The 23,218-nt window shown below is 46.1% G+C and overlaps 1 protein-coding gene across 5 annotated transcripts in view; it reads left to right on the forward strand.

The window, feature by feature from the left end:
* Positions 1–23,218, forward strand: part of ncor1 (nuclear receptor corepressor 1) — a 54,367-nt gene that overhangs the window by 5,230 nt on the left and 25,919 nt on the right. For 3 of the 5 annotated variants that reach the window (XM_084473779.1, XM_084473781.1, XM_084473782.1), the window contains exons 3-16: positions 468–562; positions 882–1,086; positions 1,219–1,401; positions 2,716–2,829; positions 4,467–4,523; positions 4,622–4,674; positions 5,541–5,607; positions 7,885–8,057; positions 8,351–8,441; positions 8,782–8,960; positions 9,228–9,282; positions 10,558–10,659; positions 20,801–20,931; positions 21,500–21,798. In XM_084473779.1, the coding sequence (XP_084329905.1) occupies positions 468–562; positions 882–1,086; positions 1,219–1,401; positions 2,716–2,829; positions 4,467–4,523; positions 4,622–4,674; positions 5,541–5,607; positions 7,885–8,057; positions 8,351–8,441; positions 8,782–8,960; positions 9,228–9,282; positions 10,558–10,659; positions 20,801–20,931; positions 21,500–21,798 (1,804 nt within the window). Of the gene's footprint in view, positions 1–467; positions 563–881; positions 1,087–1,218; positions 1,402–2,715; positions 2,830–4,466; positions 4,524–4,621; positions 4,675–5,540; positions 5,608–7,884; positions 8,058–8,350; positions 8,442–8,781; positions 8,961–9,227; positions 9,283–10,557; positions 10,660–16,374; positions 16,639–20,800; positions 20,932–21,499; positions 21,799–23,218 lie in introns of those variants that run through there. The other 2 variants (XM_084473780.1, XM_084473783.1) reach the window with 2 other exon arrangements.

Genomic DNA, 23,218 nt, shown 5'->3' on the forward strand with positions numbered 1-23,218 from the left:
GAGGACATTATTGATCATCAAGGAATATCATTTCACCCTTTCATTAGAGTTTCCATTCATCTTCACTAGTGGTCGTATCATGTTTGTTGGGCATTTTGGACGACACAATTCGTAGAAGCAGAGTTGTACGTAGAAAACGGTCTGCAGAACATTTCTGGGCAGCAGGACTATTTGTTTAAATCTGGAACAAAAAAAGGACTTGGGAAATATTCCCTCTTATTGCACCAGGTTTGTTTGCAGGTCAGATTGTGTGGGGGGTATTTATGGTCCTTTGTGGATTAGTTATCTTGGATGGAGGCTTACAAGAGCCTGAAACTTTTTTAATTAAAGCACCAAGGTGCTTTTTTCTCTCTTGCTTTTGTCTCCATCTTGTTATGTTTCTACGGAGTAGACCAGTTAAATGTTTTTCTCCCTGGATAGTCCCAGTCCGGCTCCTAAAGTGTTTCTGTGTGTGTGTGTCCATCCAGGAGTTTGCCGTTCCAGACTATCGGTCCCACTCACAGGACCCTCAGGGCCGGAGAAGACCATCATTGCTGTCAGAGTTTCACCCAGGAGCTGAAAGGTGCAAGACTCACCATACTATTTATTTAAAAATATATATTTTTGAATCGATTTTCTTTTTGTTTTGCTGTGTTAACTTGACTTTTTCAAATGATTGGCTAATTTCCATCCATTTAATTGTTCGTATGCCAAGTTTATTTTTAATTTGCGTCCAGATGGAATATATCTAACCTTATTATTTTTGACAGCCAAGGTTTTACCAAGGAGCGTGGCCTCGCTGATATTGAAGAAAAAAAACAAAGTGATGTTCCAAAAGTCTCTAAGGCGGCTTGTCCCCGGACCATCCGGCACCACGCTAACCACTGCCGCTCTCTCCCCAGGCCGCCCGAGAACTGCCATGGCTTCGAGATGCAGTTCCTCTCCTTCACCGCCCAGGCCATGGAGCAGCTGGAGGCCAAACGGCCCCGCATGGAGACCATCTCCGAGTCCCACATCGCCCGTGCCCCTTCCACCACCGGGGGCATCATAATGCCCCTGCCCCACGCGGTCCAGGACAGCCTTAGGGCCAACATGGAGGTGAAGAAGGTGTGGCGCAGCGCCTCCACCCGCTGTTATATCTTTGTTATGTGTTCATGGTGTTTTTGTTTTATAGTTTTGTTTTAAGTCATCTTCACTTTTGTCTGCTCGCCGTTGACGTTTTTTGTTGCTGTGGTTCAGGAGTCCCAGTACAGCATCAAAATGGAGACCTCGTCCCCAGGCGGGCATGCATCCCACCTGGGGGAGGACCAGGACACGTCCCCCTCCAAGCTGTCCAAGGAGGAGCTGATCCAGAGCATGGACCGTGTGGACCGGGAGATCGCCAAAGTGGAGCAGCAGATCTTCAAGCTGAAGAAGAAGCAGGTGGGTGGGGTGAGGGCGGGGGAATACACCTGCTCAACAAAAGCCTGCTGAACATAATCCTCCTTGGCTCCACCGTTTGGTCCCTCAGTTATCAGGACAAATCTTTAATGGAGCGCGGAACTAAACCTTTTAAGGGTGTGGTTTAGCGTGACTATATTTTTGGTCTGACAATTGTGTGTAAGCTCCTGATCATTTTGTTGATGTGGAGGAAGCCGATGTATCCTGCCTTTTGTCTTGCACTGTACTTGATCTTTCAAAGCCAGCGTGGCGGAGTCCTGCAGGCCCAGCAGGCTGGCTCGTTCTGCAGCACACTCAGAACAGACCCGTTAACCAGCAGGCTTACAGGCTGCTTCCCTAGGCCCCCCTACCCCATGTCTGTTTTTTATAGTTATCCTTTAGCGATCACTTTGATACAAAGCGGCCTGCAGCCGAGATGGTGCGAAATGATGCATGTCTATCACTATTGGAGCAACCACAAACGTTTGAAGGGCTGCACAACAACTGGACACAGTGCAGAGTAGCTGCCAAGTATTATTAGTTGAGTACGTGTGAGAGAGGATTGGCTGCTTGGCCAACCAGTAGCCTGTCGAAGGCCACTCGTCCTGTGCTGTAAATTCTTATCTAGGTGTGATGATTAGTCAAGCTATGTCTGGTCGCAGTTAACTGCCTTCAGAAAGCAAATGTTTGCTCTCCTAGATCCTTGTTTCCTGTGTTGAACTCCGGCAGACCTCGCGCTTGTGTTCCATTTCCTTTAGATGCTGTGGTTTTCATTTTTTTTATCCTTTTCTCATTGGAGAGGAATGCAAACACAGTTTGATTTGGTAGGACTTTTATGTTCCCAAGGTTCTCTGGGATTTATTTGTTTATATTGGGTATTTCAGGAGCTTCTAATCTCGTCCCTATAACCTGGCGGGTTGACATACCCTTTGACCTGCAAACACTCACTGCCAGTTCAACTCCCTGTCACAGCAGGCCCTAATGGGAAAACCTCTACTTCCACGGAAAAAAGAAACTCAAACAAGTGGCTAAGCTGTAATCTGATGCTAGATGGCTGCCCCCAGACCAGCGTCGATCAATGTTTTCCCCCTTAAACTCCCAACTTGCTGCTCATAAAATCATGCTGATCAAATTATTATGAGTCAAATTATTTTGAAGTCAAATTGCACCATTGGTTGATTTGACTCGAGGGAAAACAAGGAAACACCCCCACCAGCCTCCATTTCCACCCCCCTTTACTACCCCACCCTTCTGGTGTGTTGAATCTGCCTTTGCATATTTGATACTGACTTGTCTTGTCTGCGTGTCGTCCCTTAGCAACAACTGGAGGAGGAAGCTGCCAAGCCAGTGGAGCCAGAGAAGCCCGCGACTCCTCCCCCGGTGGAGCACAAGCATCGCAGCATAGTGCAGATCATCTACGACGAGAACCGGGTTGGTCTTCTTCACCCGTCACTCAACCGCTAACCGCTAAACCGCTCTGCAGGCATCAGGGCTGCTGCTCTGCTGCACTGTTCAAATTGCACATTATTTTATCAGGTTTTCTCGTGCCTGCGAAAGGCTGAAAGCAGTGGCTGTTTCATGGGGAATGGGTTTATTTTTAGAAGGGGGCGTTTATGTCTAATCTTGAGTTTTTTAAGAAGGAATTATTGTTGGGGTTTATAAACATAATGACGAGCTTCCTTTCGGAACAACACTCTAAGCAATTTACAGTCTGGCTCATAAAAAAACGAAAAACCCGGCCTGTATTGCAGTGCAGCAGAAAGCAAGTGTGTCTGTGTTTCTTTGCTTCCTGTGTGCACGTGTGTGTGCGCATGTCCATGTGTGTGTGTGCACGTGTATGTGCGCATGTGCGTGCGTGTGCATGCACTCGTATGTGTGCGTGTGCCTGCGTGTGCGTGTGCCTGCGCATGCGTGTGCCTGCACATGAACAGGAGGTTATTATAGTTCATGGTTCTCAGACAGTGCAGAGGGAACGCCTTCCTCTCTAGTTACCCATTAACCCTGGGAGCAGGAGAGCCCTCCCCAGCACAGTCCCCACCCCAAGTCAGCTCCTCCAGCCCCGGTCTGTGTATACGGGCAGTCAGGGAAACGGCAGGATATGAGGTTCTGGTTGCAGTTAGCTGAGCAGCCGATTGGTGTCTCACTCACTGTGTGTGTGTGTGTGTGTGTGTGTGTGTGTGTGTGTGTGTGTGTGTGTGTGTGTGTGTGTGTGTGTGTGTGTGTGTGTGTGTGTGTGTGTGTGTGTGTGTGTGTGTGTGTGCGCTCAAACAAAACTACATAGATACAGTATGTGTTACTTTTGTTGTCTAAAAAAAATCTTTTCTTTTTTCTTGGATCTCATGCTTTGCTGATCTATGAGAGAGTGGGGGAAAAAAACAAGTCAAGGAAAATAACTTTTCCTGTTCACAGCTGGATTTTGACAACCACTCCCTTTTTGGTCTTCAGGGAGATGATGGTTCTCTTTTTGACATTCCTGATCACAACACAAGATCTAGAAGTGCTGTGCAACTTTAGCATTTAGATTAAAATATGTGCAATATGTTTACACAAAAAAATCATACTTTGTGGATTTGGGATTCCAGGGGCGAGTTAAACAAAAATAAAACTGTGAAATGACCTATGAGCTCAGAGATGGCACATAAAACATGGGGTGACTTAATGAAAATTATAAAACAAATATTTAAGTTCCTTGGTTCTGATTGGGTCGAAGCTGTTGTAACACAGACCTGTTACTGCATAACAATACATTTTTGGTAATAATGCGCCGCCATTTGCCAGCCTGTGTTGCTAGGCAACCCCTTTTCTGTATTGAGGAGCTTGGTTGCTTGGTGGAAGAATCATGATTTGCTTTCCATAAAAACATAAAAATGATGTTGCTTTTTCCATTTGTGAAATCTTACAAGGTAGTCCATAGTAAAGTTTTTGTGAAAGCAATAAGCCACTTGCTTTTTTCTCGTTCTGATCTAAAATCACTATAAACCGTGGCCTCTCTTATTGCTAAAATAAAACATTCAATTGCTTGAATTATTGCTTATTGAGTTATTCATCCTTTTCTTCTCTTTTCACAGAAAAAAGCAGAGGAGGCCCACAAAGTATTTGAAGGTCTTGGCCAGAAGGTTGAGCTGGTAGGTGATGCAGCAGAAAATCCCTCATAGGTTATCTTCCATGGAGCTGATGATTCACACCTCACCACTTCCTGTGTTTGTTCTTGCCCTTTCTTTAGCCCTTATACAATCAGCCGTCGGATACAAAAGTGTACCATGAAAACATCAAGACGTGAGTATCAACTTCTGCTTCATCCACCCCCCCCCCAACCCCGTCTCACGAGGCCAGTGTGTAACAGTGGTTAAATGCATGTTATATGTCTGACCCATAACTGGTCTCGGCTAAAGGAGGACGGTCTGTCTACGCCCCAGGTTCCCGGCCCACGGCCAGGAGAGTAGTGTAATGTAAGGAAGTGAAAAAAGTGTTCTGAACGGGGGTGGAGCCGCACGTGTCTGTGACTGTCCAAGGGCAGGAAGTCTAGTGTCCGTGCCCCTATCAGAGAGCTGCATGAGAACAGCTTGTATGGTCCAGTCTTGTATCTGGGGGGGGGCAGGCGGGGGGGGGGGGGGGGTCCCAGAGCCGCTGTGTGTGGGTCTGATGGCTCGTGCTCCCAGGGTCAGCCCCTCCGCAGCGTGTTATCCTCACGGTCACCATCGTGTGCAAACAAAATGGTTCCCAGTATTTCATGCCCAGCCTCTGTGTACACAAACAATGAACTGGCGCATTTTTTCTCTCTTTTTTTTATTTTTTATCCATCTTCTGTAAATAGAAAAGAGAAAAATGTCTCCCCTATGTTGGAAAAATGATTAAATGAGTAAATTCAAAGAATTGTTCTTATCTGCCCAGGTTCTCAGACTTGTTGACTTGCAGTTTAAACACACAAAGCACACGGGTGTACTTGTGTTGGTCCACCTTGATGGTCCAACGCGCTCTCTGGAATAGCTATGCGTTCATGCGTTGTACTTGCCTATTGTTTCCGTCTCATTCTGCAATTCACTACAATAGACAAATAAACAGGGACTGCAGAAGCTGTTGCCTCATCATCTCACAGCAATTCGTTGCCTTCGATGAACTGAACACATTCCATTCTCTTGCAGTAACCAAGTAATGAGGAAGAAGCTGATTCTGTTTTTCAAGCGGAGGAACCATGCTCGTAAACAGAGGGTAAGTGTCTCGGCGGCCGGGGACGGGACGGGTGGCAGGGACACACTGTGACCGCCGGGCCACACAGGGCGAGGGGGTGCCCCCAAAATCCGAACCGTTGAAACCACGTCTTGTAATTTATTTTGTTGACTGTGTTTTATTACATTGGTGTAGCGCGGCCGCTTCATTCCAATGTGGCCGTTTTCGCCGGCGTTGGTTTAAGGACGCAATTTTTACGACAGACTGGAAAATTTGTTTGTCAGCAACTGTTAGTGGAATTGGCAGTTAAAGGTTATGGCTATTTATTTTTATAAGTATACGGTGTGTTGACACACGACTAAAATTAGAATATGCATCTTGACAACCTTGTGTGTGGTCCATATCTGGAGCTGATGCGTAAAGCGGTTTTATTTAAATCCAGTTTCATGAGACTTACATTTTTATGTGGTGTAGGCTACCCGATTAGCCGCATGAACTGTTCTTGGATTTCTCCTTGGTCTCATAAGCTAGTTTAGCATGTCCTCTGTACTATTTAGCACGGCAAATCACGAGCGAAAGCATGACCAATCAAACAATAACTAAATGACTTTAATTATTATTTGAGTTGTTGACAAAAGGTGTGACTGTAAAACGCGTACGAGCCAAACAACTCATTAATTATTAGCTAATTAAACATAAAGACAATCATTTAGTCTTAAAAATCCATGTCTAATCACCTACGTCTTTATTGCAAATTGCTATGACCTATTTAGTGGAATCTGTCTAGAGTCTGTCTGTCTATCTCTGTCTCGCTTTCTCTTTTTTTGTCTTTCTCTCCCCTTTTCCTCTTTCTCACTTTCTCTTTTTCTCTCTTTCTCTCTTTCTACCCTTCTCTCTCTTTTTCTCTTCTTCTCTTTCTCTCTTTTCTCTGTTTCTCCTCTTCTTTCCATTACCACTCCTCTCTCTATCTGCCCTTCTCTCTTTTTCTTTCTCCCTTTCTCTCTTTCTCCCATTCGCTCTCTTTTTCTCTCCTCTCTCTTTCTCCCTTTCTCTCCCTCTCCCTCTCTTACTCCCCTCCTCCGGCTGTCAGGGCCAGACAGATCTTTTGGACTCTGAAGTGTACATGGCAATGTGCCAATAGGAAGGTGAATTGTTTGGCCCCTTGCTTCAGAGAGAGGAAACAAGTCTGCATTGTTCTCCCATGATGGGACTCTTTCCACTCCACATTTTAACTCATGCATTCCGGATGCTTGGATTATTTGTTGGGGTTTTTTCATGTAAGAATGTTGTTGTTGTTTTTTTGCAGCAGGACTTAAGTTTTGATGCTAGATTTTCTCTCTGCAATGTATTTATGAAAAATGTCATGCTAAATGTATATACATTACTCAATTCTTCTCAATTTCTAATTGAGCCAACACTGCATATGTGTTGACGTTGTGCACTATCTTTTTAACACAAACACACAAGGCGATGAAAACCAATGAATGTTCCAAACGCATAAACCTGGCAATTTACCAGGTTGTCGAAAAGGAAACCGTTGATTACGAATGAATGAATGAATGAATGAATTACAGTACAGAAACCTCTCTCAACTCATTCAAACTTTATTTAAACTCTATATATTTTTCATATATTTTCATCTTCAGTAAATGTCACTCATCTAGGAGTGTAACAAAGGATTTTTTGGTTGCATTGTGTTGCTAACGGAAACATGAGATTCTCCTGCGTGTTCTTGCACTCTAGAATCACTTCTAGAACGAGCCACCTGTTCTTCTTCTTTTGTTTCTCCTTTGTTACACTGTTTCTGCTCTTGACCGCGTTGCTATTTTTGTTTTGTTTTATGAATCACACATCTGATTATTGTTATGCTAAATGGTGGTTTTCTTCTTTGAACAAACAATGTAACTGATACATTTTCTTCTCAAACCTGCCTGGACCTGTGGTACTACCTAAGCAAATTAGGAATTTAGGTCAACAGAAACGGCTCTTATTTTCTCAATTTTTTTCTCGTTTTCTGATTGTCATTCTACTAGCGTTGCATTACTACCACTCCTTAGTCATTTGGTCGCTGCATTTCCCGTCCGATATGTTTTTCATCTAAAAGTGCCAGAAACAAGGCATTAGGGAAATGGGTAGATATAAGGCATCTTACTGTCGGGGTTTGAACCGAGAACCTCCGGAACATCCTAGCTACTACACCACCCCGCCCTGGGCCTGAATCTGAACACAATGCAGTCCAACCCAAGCTGCGCATAGTGACTCCGCTGGTCGAATACCGCACGTTTCAACACGGCTTTCTTTTGTGGCTCACGTTGACAGGAGCAGAACATCTGCCAGCGCTACGACCAGCTGATGGAGGCCTGGGAGAAGAAGGTGGAGCGGATGGAGAACAACCCGCGGAGGAAAGCCAAGGAGACGCGGACGCGGGAGTACTACGAGAGGCAGTTCCCCGAGATCCGCAAGCAGCGCGAGCAGCAGGAGCGCTTCCAGAGGTAAAGCTCCCCACGGCTCTCCCCATGTTTGGAGCGCCACAGACCAGGTCCCCCCCCCCCCCATGGAGGTCACTGGCCAGTCATCCATGGTTATCTGGGCCACTGTCCTCCATCATCTCCTTGTATTTGTTCAGAAATGCACCAGTTGGACCAACCGAAACGGCCTAGTGGTTTAGAATGGATGACGAGCGTTCAGGAAAACCGCCTTTTGGTAGTAGCGGTTTCAAAGTGACATTAGAATTGTACATGACTTGGATGTGTACTTTGTTCACCCCTTCGTGTTTCTGCCTCAGGGTTGGCCAGAGAGGAACAGGTCTGTCTGCCACCATAGCAAGGAGCGAGCACGAGATCTCCGAAATCATCGACGGCCTTTCTGAACAGGAGGTGGGTCAGAAGTACACGTCATATTTTCTATTGTACAATGAATGCCTGTTTAGTCAGTTGGCGCTGCCTTCCAAAGCCACACACACCGTGAACTTGGTGAGCTGGGTGTATTTAAGGAGCCGGTCAAGGGTTAAGCCTCCTTGCTCCAGGAGGCCTACAGGCTCGGGTGCAGCCATTGGGATTCAAACCCAGTACCTCTCGGTTTGAAGTTCAACCCCCTATCCCCTATACCATCCCGCCAATCCTTGAAGTCTATGAATCGCCCAACTCCTAGATGAGAGTCCCACACTGACCCCAGGCTCGTGTCCCCTCTCTTCCCCCCCCCCCCGTCCCGAAACAGAACAACGAGAAGCAGATGAGACAGCTGTCCGTCATCCCCCCCATGATGTACGACACGGAGCAGCGGCGGGTGAGGTTCATCAACCTCAACGGCCTCATGGACGACCCCATGATCGTGTACAAAGCCCGGGGCTTCATGAACGTCTGGACGGAGCACGAGAAGGAGATCTTCAAGGAGAAGTGAGTGCAGGACCTCCGGTGGCATTGTTGTTGCGTTGCTCTTACCAATCCATGTCTGCGTTTGTGATCTGTTTTCTTTCTTGAATGCCACCCATTGAATTCAAGCTTGAAGTGTGTGTGTGTGTGTGTGTGTGTGTGTGTGTGTGTGTGTGTGTGTGTGTGTGTGTGTGTGTGTGTGTGTGTGTGTGTGTGTGTGTGTGTGTGTGTGTGTGTTGTATGTAGTTACTAATCACCACAACGTCTCGTCTGTTTTGTTTTTTTATAAAGGTTTCTGCAACATCCCAAGAACTTTGGCCTCATTGCTTCTTACCTTGAGAGAAAGGTGAGCAGTTTTTTATGGAAAATGATGTAAATACTTATAATGCATAACCGCATTGTGATCCTACCATTGGTGACCCATCCACCAGGCTTTGGTTCTGCGAATTCTGAAACAGAAAAGTTATTTATGTCTATTATTATTATTATTATCCATAATAGTTCATAAGTTGTCCTACCAAATCATGTCCAAACCCCTTAAGGTTGTGAACCCGTGATGTCACAGCAGTCATTTGTTGCATTCTCAGACATGTGCTGCACACTCCAGGTCACACCCTGATGACTCATAGTGTTAAACGTGTGGGCTCAGAGTCAAACACAGAGGTGCGGCGCGAAACGTAATGAAGCAAAAGTCATTCATGTGACGGTAGTCCTTTGCATGTAAAGACGGCCCTCTTCCTGGGTGGCTAGACTGGGCCGGTGTTTTACTATACTGTAAACATTCGCGTTGCTATGGTTAGTGGGTGGGATAGTATAATATTCCCAGTTTGACTCCCAGCCAAATGTTACTGGGTTTGATCTCCAGCGTCCCCAGGCGTCCTCGTACAAGATGCCTTATTTTATTAATGACACGTGCGTCATGAATCCCCCTGGATAAGAGCATCTACCGAATTGACTTAATACAAATACCAGTAAATCCCCGTCATCTGCAGGGCTGTTGCTAACGCACACCATGCCGGCGACGAACGCAGCTATGTAAACGGAGGGGGGTCTCCCTCCAGAGACCTACTGTTGACATAGCAGTGCAATCCTTCTTTTCTGTGTTGTGTTTACATTGGTGTGCTGGAGAGCACTCTGCACTTCTCTTGGTCACTGTCAAGGAATGTTCAACCGGGACGCAGCCCACTGTTGCCTGTTCTCTCTGTGAGGAGGGCCGATCGGTCGGTTGTCTTGCGTCATTTAATTATTAGACAAATGAAAACCAGACAGAGGCCAAAGGGAGCTTAACTTTCCTTGGGAACGGAAATTCACGTGAGATTGTGTCTTATCTTAATCGGTAGATGGCCCTTGAGCTCTTATCGTGTTGCGCCACCAGGGCAGGTCTGCATGCAGGGTTGGTGCACTTTCATGCGTCCCTCCATACTTTCACTCGACGTGTGTGTGTGTGTGTGTGTGTGTGTGTGTGTGTGTGTGTGTGTGTGTGTGTGTGTGTGTGTGTGTGTGTGTGTGTGTGTGTGTGTGTGTGTGTGTGTGTGTGTGTCACAGCGTACGGATTTCATTCGATCGTACGGTTTCATTCGATTGTCCTTGAGACATTAACTTTGAACCTGTCTTGTTTCAGTGTGTGTCAGACTGTGTCCTCTACTACTACCTCACCAAGAAGAACCACAACTACAAGACTCTGGTGAGACGCAACTACGGCCGGCGAAGAGGGAGGAACCAGGTAAAGTTGGCCCTTTGTTTTCCCTTGCACCTTGTGTCGTTTTTTTTTTTCTTTGAATTCGATTTTCCTTTTTCACGGGTAATATTTATTTTTGTGCACTGCCGGGTTTTCCAGAATCCATTTGATGGTTTTCTCCATCCACCCTTCACATCTGAAACCCATATCTGGCTAAGGGGTCTATTATGCATTTTGGACCCACTCTGTGATCCACTTTACATTGATCTCTGTCTCAAAAACACACATTGTTGGCCCCCTTCCGACCAGACCCAGCTGGACCCCAGTGCAACAACAACATTTAAAGTGAACCGTGAGGAGAACCGTGTTGTGTATGTGTACAATGGCGAGCCGTCCGCTGTCTCTGCTCCTCGCTCATTGATTAGATCGAAGCTCACGTTTGAATCTTGGTAATTCTTCATTTTTCGGTTCATGGTTTTGAGCGGTACACTCGACACATGAAGTGCGGCCGGACCTGTTGAAGCGGGGAAACCAACCCCCTGTTTCCACCCGACCCTCTGTCTTTCCCATGGAGGGTTCAGTGTAAAATGGACGGGGAGCGAGAAAGGCCTGCTGGTGTTTCCTCCAGAGCACAGCTCTCGAGTCCTCTGTTTTCACTTCATCTATCATGCATGTATGGCTAACAAGACATCTGTGTCTAATCAATATGTCTTGACCTGCGTAGCACAGCTAAAGGCCCTCCAGTGTCCACAAACGTTTTCTTTTTTTCTGGCTGGTATTTAAAGTGCCCCCCCCTCCTCCTCCATCGTCTCTTCATCTCCGTACTGCTAATCGAGGGGAAAGCTCCCTGCTCAGTCGTGGTGCTCGGATTAGCGGGGGCTTTCCACCAGCATGATGTTTGAAGAACCCGGGTCATTATAAAATAACCTGAGCTGCCTGATTTACAGAGGGCAGCGGGTGAGTACCTGGTATAAATCAGGCTTTATTTACCTGGTTGACCTAGCTTAGAGCTCCCCCATTGTTTTTGTTGGCCTGGAGGGAAGAGGAGAGCAGAGAGTGAGATGAGTGAACAAGTACATGACTATTAGTCAGGTTGGCTTTTCAGCCCACATCAAGTTCGTCACCCCAACTGTATATGAGTATACATCAATGTTTTTCTTCTGGGCTTTTGGTTGCACTCTTGAACATATCGGTCGCGGTCTTCTTGTTTTGTGTTTGAAGCTGTTTGGGTAACGGGAACCGTAGTTTATTGGCATGTCTTATGTTCCCTGAGGACATGATGATGTAAGTTGTGTCTACAAGGTTGTTTTAAAGAATATAATATTAATATATATCATATATGTATGTACTATATTATATACTAAATAGAACATAGAATATATATACAAATATATTTACTGCAGTAAAGAATTGGTAGTACTGTAGCTGTGATATGAACTGATGATACGGTCGTAAAAAGGATCAATAACACTAAAGATAAAACCCACGTTCCCACAGTAACCCCTGTGCACTGCGCTGATGAGCCCAGGAGCAGGAGGCTTTAATGTGCGACCAGTGATTCCAGCAGGTCTCTGGTGCATGCACTCCAACCAAAATTGTAAAACAACTAAACATAACACACACAAATGGCACATTTATTTGGTGTTAATGTCAGTGCAAACAGTTTGCTGTTTGGAATTTGTATCCATCCCACCGTGTGTCTTTCACAATACTGTTGTTCATTCAAACATATAGGCCACTTTTTATCTTAATGCTTCCTACGTTTAGTCTGGAGCCATTTATGAGGTCATCTATATCAATTATAAGGATGATACAATCGAGGGGTGCACTAGGGGAAACTATTTTTAAAACCATTTTTAAGGCAGAAACAATAGTATTATGATGTAGGGGAACCACTTAACTATACCCTCCACTTTAGAAAAATATTTTGTGGCGGTTTAGAAAAAAGTTTAGCTGGAGGGACATGGTCTCGTTTGGTGAGCGACTTCACCAGTGAGCTTTTGAGTTATGTGGTCCATTCCAGCCCCAGCGAGGTGAACACAGGCATTGGCTACGGTAAACGCCAGGCCCAGGAAGGATTGTGATACCAACAGGCACGGTTAGACAGCCTCTGAAGTTGACCGATAATAGTATAGTGAAGTATAATAGTAATTAAAACTGCGCGCAGTGATGAACGGGACCTCGCGCCGGCTTGCGGCCGCCGGTACGAGGTCCCGTTCATCACTGCGCGCAGTTTTAAAAAAAAATCGCGCCGGCTTGCGGCCGCGTCACGTGCCGTCGTAACATGTGTGCTGGCAAGATGTGCACATGTTAGGACCGCACGTGACGCAGCCGCAAGCCGGCACGAGGTCCCGTTCATCACTGCACGCAGTTTTAAAAGAGCGCAGTTTTAAAATAATTTCGCGAATTTATGTAATCTGTAGAAGCAGAGGTGCCCTGTGGTGTCCTACTGATTGTTTTGACATTAACATGTAAGACCACATTTAACTGAATTACATGTTCATTAACCCTACATCAACGATCCGATAAATACCCTAGGAGGAGTTAGTTGAAATACAAATTCCCTAGGAGTTTGTTTGTTCAAATTCAAGACCACAGAATTATTCAAAATGGCCAAGTTTGACGGCACGCCACGGACACGCCCTTCAACGTACAGTCACAAATAGCACAGCGTTTATTCAGCACCACTTCATGACTGTACTGACCAATTTTGAAGCAGATCCGATAAATTCCCTAGGAGGAGTTCACAAGGCAAAAAAGTGAAAAAAATTCAAAATGGCCGCCAAAAGTGAAAATTAGAAATGCAAATAGCCGACTTCCTGTGGGGTTTGGGGCATGGGTCCAAGAGGCTTTTCTGTAGGTATGGGCACATTGTACGTGAATACTGAGTTTCATACATATTGGTGAAACGTGGCGCAGGGGCTGCTTTTTAAAGTTCCTGTAGGGGGCGCTACAAAAAATAGAAACACGAATTTTGGTATGTGAGCTATCGGCACCAGTTTACACGTGTGCCGTGAATTTCATATTCATAACTATTACGGTCTCCGCACAGTGATTTTGAGGCTCTGGCGCCCATGTTGTTTTTTAAATCGACTTAATTTTTGGTGAGCAGTTAGAACTTTGGTACGTAACGGCCACTGAGTTGGTCCCGCTCAAATCAAACATTGCGTCTATGAACTGTGGCGATTTTAGTGTCAGGCCACGCCCATTTCGATGCCACGCCCCATTTGAAAAATTGTTGACTTATTCTTGTTCAGAATTTGATTCTGAACAACTTTTGTATTGGGGCCAACATCATAGGCGTCCAACTTGACGTTGATATGAGCAATTAACTATTTTCGAGGTTTCAACCACACCCCTTTTAGAACTCATTGGTGCTCTAAACTTTATTGTACAGACTAATCCTTAAGTCAGATTGAAGATAATGGGCCATATATGATATGTGCCAAAGGATTTTGGTCAAAGTCGAAAACCCTGGGATCCTTGGGGAATTTACTGTTTTTCACTAAATTCAAAATGGCGGAAAATATGGCTACCGGAAGTGTTCAGTTCAAGAGACTTTTTTGTTCATCATGAGGATTTTCATGTGTGTGCAAAGTTTCATGAGTGTAGGTCAAACCGGTGACGCGTGCTGCTTGTGCAAAGTTTGCACTTTTGAACAGTTACTATAGCGCCACCTAGGGGCGAATGTGAATTTGAGGGCTAGAATATCAAATTTTTCACCAGTCCCCACAAATGTGCCAAATAAAAATGAGTTTTCGAATATGTGCAGGGGGGGAAAAATGCAGTCAAAGTTCTGAAAAATAATAATAAGAAGAAGAATAATCATGAGGGTTTCAATAGGGTCCTTGCCAAGTTTGGCTCGGTCCCTAATAATACTACTATATGCACACCATTCTGAAAATGCTCCAGTGAGTTCACCTCGGAGCCTCTCTCACAGACCCAGCAGACAACCTCACATTGTTACCGGGCCAGCAGCGGGTCAACAGTTTAGAAATGTTTGCTCAGGATTGACCGATTTTGCTGCGGTCGTCTTTTTTGATTTTGTTATCCATCGCTCTTTGTATGTGCCTGCAGGTGCAGGACTTCAGTAAATCATAATTCTTCTATACCCTCTAATGTGGTTTTAAAAAATGTTTCAAGAAGTGTTTATCCGTCCCTGTGGTTCCACAAGATGGGCTTTCACTGCGTGAATTTTATTGTCGTTAATGGCAGGGCAGTATATTTTCCTATGCCTTTCAAAGATGCTCCCCAGCTTTGACAACGATTCTGTTCTTCCTCTATTTCGAGGCCCTTGGGCATCTGTGTAAACAGACCAACTAGTATCGCGTGGATTCATTTCTAATGTTATCTGGCTTTCATTTAACTTATTGGTTTTTTCACTCCGCAGTCAACCGATTTGTTTCACCATCGAAATAACTTGTGACTAAAAAGCGGTTGCCTAGGGTGGGGGGCATCCATGAGCATTGAAATGGTTTCCATTCGACCAAATCTGGCTCAACTGGGCCCTGGCCAATAGCCGGTAATTGTCCAGTGAGTTGATAAACCTCCGAGCAATGATCAGCGTTCAACCTTATGTGATAAGTGAGCCATCTGACACGAACATCCTGCAGCCATGGAAACGAGTACACACTACACATCTGCACAAGGTCATTTTCAGAAAACTGCTGATATACTTGAGCTAACAATGCCAAATTAGTGAAAACATGCATGCAAATTAGTATTTTCTTTTTTAAACCTTACTGATTTTGCCTGGCCCAAGTGGAAGCCATTTTCCAGATTACTTTGTGAACCGAGGAAAGGGGTAGTCAAATAATAAAACTTGCATATTTCAAACAGTCCCCCAGTGCCCCAAGTCAGGGCAGTTACTGAGAACGGCTGGCCAGACTATACGCCCCTTCCATTCCCCTTCCGTGTTAATGTCAGGTTCCTGTAACGGACATTGAATTTGGATATGGAGCATGCAGTCAGGCAAATGGGTCAGGTCACATGAGGCGTACAGCAGCAGTCTGGAGCGGGGACGTCATCCTGTTAGACCGTGTCTCTGTGTGAAACGAGAGCGGCTCCTTTCGGAGAGTCAGGCTGCAGTTCCGCTTTTCTAAGCTGTGTTATTAAAGATTATTGGGGGCAGGGAGCTGATCGCTTAGACAGTGTGACCATCTAAATGATAGCCTGGACAGGCAAATGGCTCCACCGCTTGTTAGAAAACGTTGACCAAACTATCGTATTGGTATCGTATCGGTAAGGAAATGTATTTGTTCACTTTGAGGACATTGCCCCATTATATATGATCATGGGAGGGCGGGGGGGGGCTGGAGTAGCAGTGTTCAAACCTGTACTTATTAACTTATTACTCACTGCTACTGTGCTGCACACACGGAATGACTAAAGTTAACTAGTTGGGGCGAGAAGGAGAGCTTACAGCGTGGGTAGATCCAACGGCAGGGAAATGCAAGAGCAGCCACAGAAAGTTAGAAATAAAAAAAATAAAAAATCCACAGCCTCAGAGTCAGCATTGGCAGCGGCTATCTGCTGAGTATCGGCGCTGTGTTTTTCTCTCCCTCCCTCGTTTACTTCTCAGATCTTACGTTCCTTTAAAAAAAAAAAAAAAAAAAAAAAAAAAAAGGGACACCCCTCTAAGTTACGGCGCAGTGGTACGACCCGGGCCATCTGACAGGCCCAAAAAACTCACTGTGCTGCTGTGAGTGCCAATCAAAGAGGAGCGCTCGGCAGGGATTACCTTGGGTGACCCTGCGTAGATTAGTGCGTGCATGTGAGATGGACAATTCTTTGGGCGGCTTAAGCGGCCCGATGACACGCTTTCCTGGAATCCATGCAGCGGTGTTGTGGCCAGGCAGCCCTTCTAAGGAGCCCCACCATGGTGCACCCGCGCCTCTCCGCCGCTCCCGCTGCCTCTGCCATGGCCCGACCGGAGGCTAAGCCCGCATCTGCAGTGCCAGAGAGCCGTGGCCTGCTGCGAACCAAATGCTTTTTTTTCGTGACCGGCAACAAATGAGCTTAAAGGTACGTCAGCGAGGGTGTTGAGGCGAATTTGCTCTGTCTCTTTCCGTTTTTTAACTGTGGTTTTTGCCACGAGTACAGTTGGTTCAGTTGTGACTGTTTACTTTCGTTTGTGATATAAAAAAAAAAAAAAGAAAGAAAAAGAATTTGGGTTACGCACTGTCTTCTGCTCTCCCTGTCTGGCTGTGTCTCTTTTTCTCTGCCACATTTCTCTCTGCCACATTTCTCTCTCTCTTTCTCTCTTTCTCTCTCGCTCTCTCTTCCCCCCCCCCCCCCCCCCCCCCCAACCTCATGTGTTCTCGGTCTCTGGCCGTCTCCCTCCCACTCCTATTACTCAACATGTAGTCCTTGGCCTATATATTGTAAGGTAGTCAGTTATTTCTACTAGGAACCTTTTGAAGGCTAGTTTTCAATGAAGGTTGTTAAGTGTGGGAGAATATGCATGAATACTCGTGTCGTTAATGAAATATTGTAATAAATTGCATTTTAATTAAATCCAAATACCTAATCCACTTAGTTATTATATTATATGGATAAAACTTGATCCAGGAGCTCCAGCTATCCTATTACCAAAGAAGGATATACATTCTTCAAGCCAACAGGGCTATCATTACTTTAAATCACTTTAAATGTCAAATACCACTGTGGGGATCTATGAATGTAGCTTTTTATTGCATGGCATATCCTGGCACAGCGGTTAATAGGAAATATGGTTTGATAAAAGTGCTGCATCACTGAATTGACTCCAGCATGTCAGGTCATCATGTCTAGTGCTAATGTCCAGGGCTAAAGTCTGATGAGTAATTACTCAGATTGGCTGTAATTTCCTTGTCCCAGTACAAAGGAAGAGGGCTGTGTGGCAGACTGCCAGTTCTAACACTTCCACTCGCCTTGAGATCATCTTGCAGCTATCTATGTTGGGCTGCACCTCTTGCACGAAAGCTCAAGTTTACTCCAGAATAACTCTATGGTGGTTTGAAATGCTGACTGATGACTGGGAGTTGTTTCTACACATTCAGAAGTTCAAGGTTATCTTGTAGGACTTCTGTCTGGCACACAAATAATATGTAAGAAAAAGTTTAAATTGTAAACTAACTTATTATCGTTTTTAACTGGAAGTATTATCGTATTTATATCAGCTATGAGCGATGGGCAAGATGACTCTTATCAGAGTGCAGTGAATTCTCTGGTATATCTCTGCTGACATCGTTATAGGACGAGAGACAAATGACTCTGGTGGTCCATGTGTCATAAGCCTTCAGACCCCTGCGCAGGCAGCTCCTAATGTGTCCCGGTTCTCAACGTCACCTTGGTAACGACACTCACACACTCACCTAAACATCTGGTCCTCATTTATATAAAGAATGAATGTTCTTCACTCTTCTTACCTAACAGCAGTTTCTACAGATTTCATTCAGATTTGGATAATCAATGAATATCTTTATAGGCATTAATTTAGCAATTGGATTTAGTAAAGTGCCCAAAAGTTGCTTGCAAACATGGATACATTTACAAATGTTTTAGCCTGGTTGTCATACAAAGCAGGCTCTGGTCATTTATAAATAATAAGTGAAGGAGCTATATGTAACATATGTACAGTAGTAAATCATAGAATGACCATAATATGACATGAGAAATTAAGGAAACATGCCAGGTCGAAATACTGGCTTACCAAGGATCCCACAGCCAGTATTTTCTCCTTTTTAAATTTCCGTTCCGGGTGGGAACATTTGTGTTAGTCTTGGCCTGTGTGTAATGATTCACTATTCTCTATGTAGCCTGTGTTGCCAGACATGAAATTAATTGGCACGCAAACACGGCGTGCTGCAGCCATGGAAGCAAGCGACTGAACTGGTTCAACTGAGATTGTCGTAGATTCTCCTACCTAAAAGGACTCTTCCTCTTTTGAAAACGCTCTGTGACCAGAGCCCGGCTAAAACATCTTGGAGTTGCATTTGAAAGATGCAGCTCAGAGCCCAGAAGGATTCCAAGATGGATGCCACATGAGCTGGATTATGATTTGCAAACAGTATATATACTATATTGCAAACCTATACTGATTAACTGACAGTGTGGGACTCGTCGTGACTTTTCATTAAAATATTAATTATTAAAATATAATAATTGCGCTTGTAAATATCATGTTGCACTCTGCTCTTCTCGTGCTCGTGTTAGTTCAGGGTCCACAACTTGGCAACCCACGCAAGCATTGAGTCTTTGGGGGAGGGGGAGGGGGGGCGGAGACAACGCTCTCCAATGTTGTGAATTTGGACTACATTACCTATTTTATACGCGCGGTATCAGTGTTGCATATGGACTCTAATGTGTTTAATCTATGTTTAATCAACGATTAAACATTTTTTTCTATTGTCGTTTATTTGCGGTTGCTGCTAACTGATAGAGCAGATTCTGGACTTTTACAATTTATCAAGCTTTTTTCCAAAACATTAAGGTTTAGGTAACACGCAAGGTTTACAAATGCAGCTTGAAAGGGGAAAATACCTCAAGTGGCCCAAGGCTAGTCTCGTCGTCTCATAACCCCAGGTTCTTGTGGATCGGCTGAGGATCCGGGGGGAAACGTAAGCTCTCTAAATATTTGTGCCTTATCAGGAATGTGCTTCATCTAAATTAAAATCAAGAGAAAACTCAGGAAAGCATCTCAGTGGAGCACATGTACAGAGGCCAGGGTTGAGACGCTGGTGGTGGTGTTGATGGACGAGATAGGGGATCTCATTGCCCTGATTGTGTCCAATAACACGCAGGACACGTCAGTTTAAAATACGGGTGAAAAAAACAACTGGTAAAGATGTGCACATTTGCATGTGTACATTATGTATTTGTCTTTTTATATATTCATCCATCCATGCGATTGAGTCCATCAACGCCTATGGAGCAGAAATTCCAACAGGACGGCGTCATTTCAGTTGACCTACAGCTGCATCCCCCAAAGCCAATGCAGCTGTTGAGGAAGGGGAAAGTAGGTGGCTCTTTACCGGCGTATGACCGTGCCCGCCTCTCACTGTGGCGAGTGCTTGGGGCAGTCACTCGGGTGACACAGGACTAAAAGTAGGCACAGGCAGGAGACGGCTACGGAGGACTGACTGGTCCAAAATGCTCCCGGCATTCTTTCAGTTCGCAGACTCTGCTTTGTAATAAAAAAAGCCAGGTCACGCAAAGGAAGACAGAAACAGGACGTTTGCGCGCACTCAAGAGAGAGAGTAGACAGCCACTCAGAAGCCATGCTGGTGACTAGGTCTTGCGCCGAGCCACGTCGGTGTGGAATAAACGTCCCTAACCCTAGACAGCCTCGACCTCTGTTTTTATTTTTTTTTCTCTCCTCCTTCTGTTTTAATTATATCTCTGTCCCCCTGTCTGCCTGCGTTTCTTTTTTCTGCTCCCACCACTGAGTTAAGCACATTCCTTGGCCCCATCTGGTACCAGCATGGCTTGGCATAGTCCGACTTGTTCCAGCACAGCACTTTCATGGAACACTCGTGTGTGTGTGTGTCTGTGTGTGTGTGTGTCTGTGTGTGTGTGTGTGTGTGTGTGTGTGTGTGTGTGTGTGTGTGTGTCTGTGTGTGTGTGTGTCTGTGTGTCACGGCAGAATCTATGATGAGGAATGCTGCCCTGCCCTGCTCCATGAGGGTGGTATGGAGGCCTGATTGCTTTGTGGCTCTGATCCTTTATTTTTCTTTGATCGGCATCAGGCTGTTCCCTGGCACTGATCCAGAGGACGCTATCTGTATCGCAGTCGTTCCAATGTTTGGGTGCCTCATGTTTCTGCTGATGGTAGGAGGAGGTGAACTTGTGACACGCCTGGCATATTACCCCCCCTTAGCCTTCTTATCTTGTCGTGCTAGTTTTGGAGGATTGTGTGCAGCCCGGTGGGGCTGGAGACGCAATAAAGAGCAGTTGAGCTTTATGTTGTCCGTCACTTTCACGATCGTGAGTGTGAAATGTGAATGGGGAAGACCAATAGACTGATAACTCACTTGTCACTTGTCATTTCTGCTGTGTAGTCGTCGATACAGAAAGAGCTTTCCGTTGCGAAGGGCTCGGATTATCTGTGTTGTCATGTCTTGTTGTTGTTTGATATAAAAATACCAATCATGATTCGAGTTGTCAGAGAGCGAAACAAATGACTGACTGAGTTCTTTTCTCGCAGCAAATCACACGTCCCTCGCAAGAAGACAAGGTAGAAGAAAAAGCCGAAGAGGACAAATCGGAAAAGGCAGAGAAGAAAGAGGACGAGGAGAAGAGAGACGAGGAAGAAAAAGATGAGAAGGAGGACTCCAGGTGAGATGGGACCTGGGTGGAGGGTGTCAGCGTCGGTCCAGCCCTGGTCAAGCAGCTGCTCTGCAGCACGGCTGTAGACTCGGACTCACCCTCTCTTGGCCCTCCTACCAATGAGATGGACTTGATTTGAGCCTCTATTTAAGGAGGCTGGCGCTCTGGATGCTCATTGTGGGGACCCAACGGTCTTCCATTTAGATTCAGAAAAATGGGCCTTAGGGAGCATCTCTTGCCGTTCCGGCTACGACGCCTGGTCTGCTGCTGTCGTTTTGAACCGCCACGGTAACTTAACGGGTCATTGAAGGCAAGACCCCTCACTTTCACCTAGCTCCTGCTCATGAGAGGGGCTTACACTTTAAATTACTTTCCAAAGACTTCTCATGCGTTTCCGAATAGTCTCTTATTCCAAACGAGTGCCAGCAACAACACAACATTACTGCCAATAAAAATCTATATTCAGAAAACTTTTATCAAGTATTTCGCTTCAAGTGAGCCATCTGAAGTCCCGAGGCCTCCTTTTATTCGTACACTAAACCTTTTTCCCCGCCCCCCCCCCCCCCCCCCCCCCCAGGGACATCGGTAAGGACAAAGACAAGTGCGACGGCGGGGAGGACGAGGACGGCAAGGAGCAGAGCACGCCGCGCGGCAGGAAGACGGCCAACAGCCAGGGCCGCCGCAAGGGCCGGATCACCACCCGCTCCATGGCCAACGAGGCTGCTGCAGAGGAGCCCTCGCCTCCCTCCTCCTCCGCCGCCGCTGAGCCCGGCCCCCCCGAGCCCCCGCAGGCCTCTAAGGCGGAGCCAGCCCAGAAGAGCGGCAAGGAGCCCCCTAAACCCCAAACACCGCTGGCCGCTATGGAAGCCAATAAAGGTAAGTCGCTACGCTAACAAAGCGGTGAAAAACGGATGGGTTGAATGGCTTGGAAGTGGCCTGGGCCGCCGCTGCTAATAGTGTGTGTGTGTGTGTGTGTGTGTGTGTGTGTGTGTGTGTGAGAAACGGCTGTACATGCTGACTGAAGGGTTTTTAAATGCAAGCAGGCCAGTGTGTCACTGGGTGGAAATTCTATATTTGATTCAGCCTTTTCTCAGCTGGGATGTGGCACTGTCAAATATGTTGTTATGGGATGTGATGCATGCTATAGCAAAGGATCCGGTCACCCTCGAAATGAGATTATTTCAACCAGCACAAAACAATTTAACATTTTAACTACACTTCACGACAGCGGGTTCCTTTGTCTTTCATTTGATATTACCATGCACTAATTCCTACATCTTGGTACCTGTGCAACCTGTTGCAAGAGCAGCATGGTGCCTGTGTCACACGTTGGACCGAGCTCAAGGGGCTGACCCTCCCTGCCCCCCCCCACACTGTACGCCCCTCGCAATGCCTTCCCCTCTTCAAGCCGAAGCTGTTATCACGGTTCTCCCTCGTGTACGTGAGCCCTTTCCACGTGTCCGTGCGTGCCAAAGCAGCTCCTCCCCCTTATTTCCGCCCGTGTCATTGCTCTGGTTTGGTCTGAGACTCTGGTACACTCCTGGTACACTCTAAGTTCAAAGTTGTCACTCTTGCAACGGCGTGGTTAGTTTCTCTGACTCGTTCTGCTGTCCGTGTGGATGTGGGGGGGGGGGTCGGGTGGGGGGGGTTACCGGTTAGGACAGCTGGTGGAGTTACACAAGACCCCGGGCACCGTGATTAAGTAAAACCCCGTGTGTTCAGCCAAGCCCCCTTATCCCTGACCTCCTGGAAGCCCCTTCTGGTGCCATCAGCCACTTACCTTGGGGGATGTCACTTGCAATCTGCCTAGGAGACTGAGGGGTGTGTGTGTGTGTGTGTGTGTGTGTGTGTGTGTGTGTGTGTGTGTGTGTGTGTGTGTGTGTGTGTGTGTGTGTGTGTGTGTGTGTGTGTGTGTGTGTGTGTGTGTGTGTGTGTGTGAGAATGTATTGGAAATGGCACATGCTGATGTGATTCTAGGTAGGTGTGTGTGTGTGCAGAGGACAAGCAGGAGCTGTGCTGTGTCTGCCCGGCCCTGTTGGGTCGGTGCCCGACCGGGTCCTGCTTACTAACCCAGACGCAAGCTGTTTTTACTTTCGGTTGTTGTTGTTGTTTTGCGGACCTGGGGTTGACTCATTGTAAGGTGACGTGCTGCATAGTAAGTTTAGTAGTGGTCTGCAGCACCAGTATCACTTCAAAGGTCCGCGTGGAAATAATTAGCCCTCGCTACGGCTGGACGTGGCGTGTAGGATTACCGTAACATGTGACTTTTGCCACGGACTGCGAGGGGGGGTGCGCG

This window comes from Micromesistius poutassou (assembly GCF_964030765.1).
Source record: "Micromesistius poutassou genome assembly, chromosome: 10".
Taxonomy (NCBI): domain Eukaryota; kingdom Metazoa; phylum Chordata; class Actinopteri; order Gadiformes; family Gadidae; genus Micromesistius; species Micromesistius poutassou.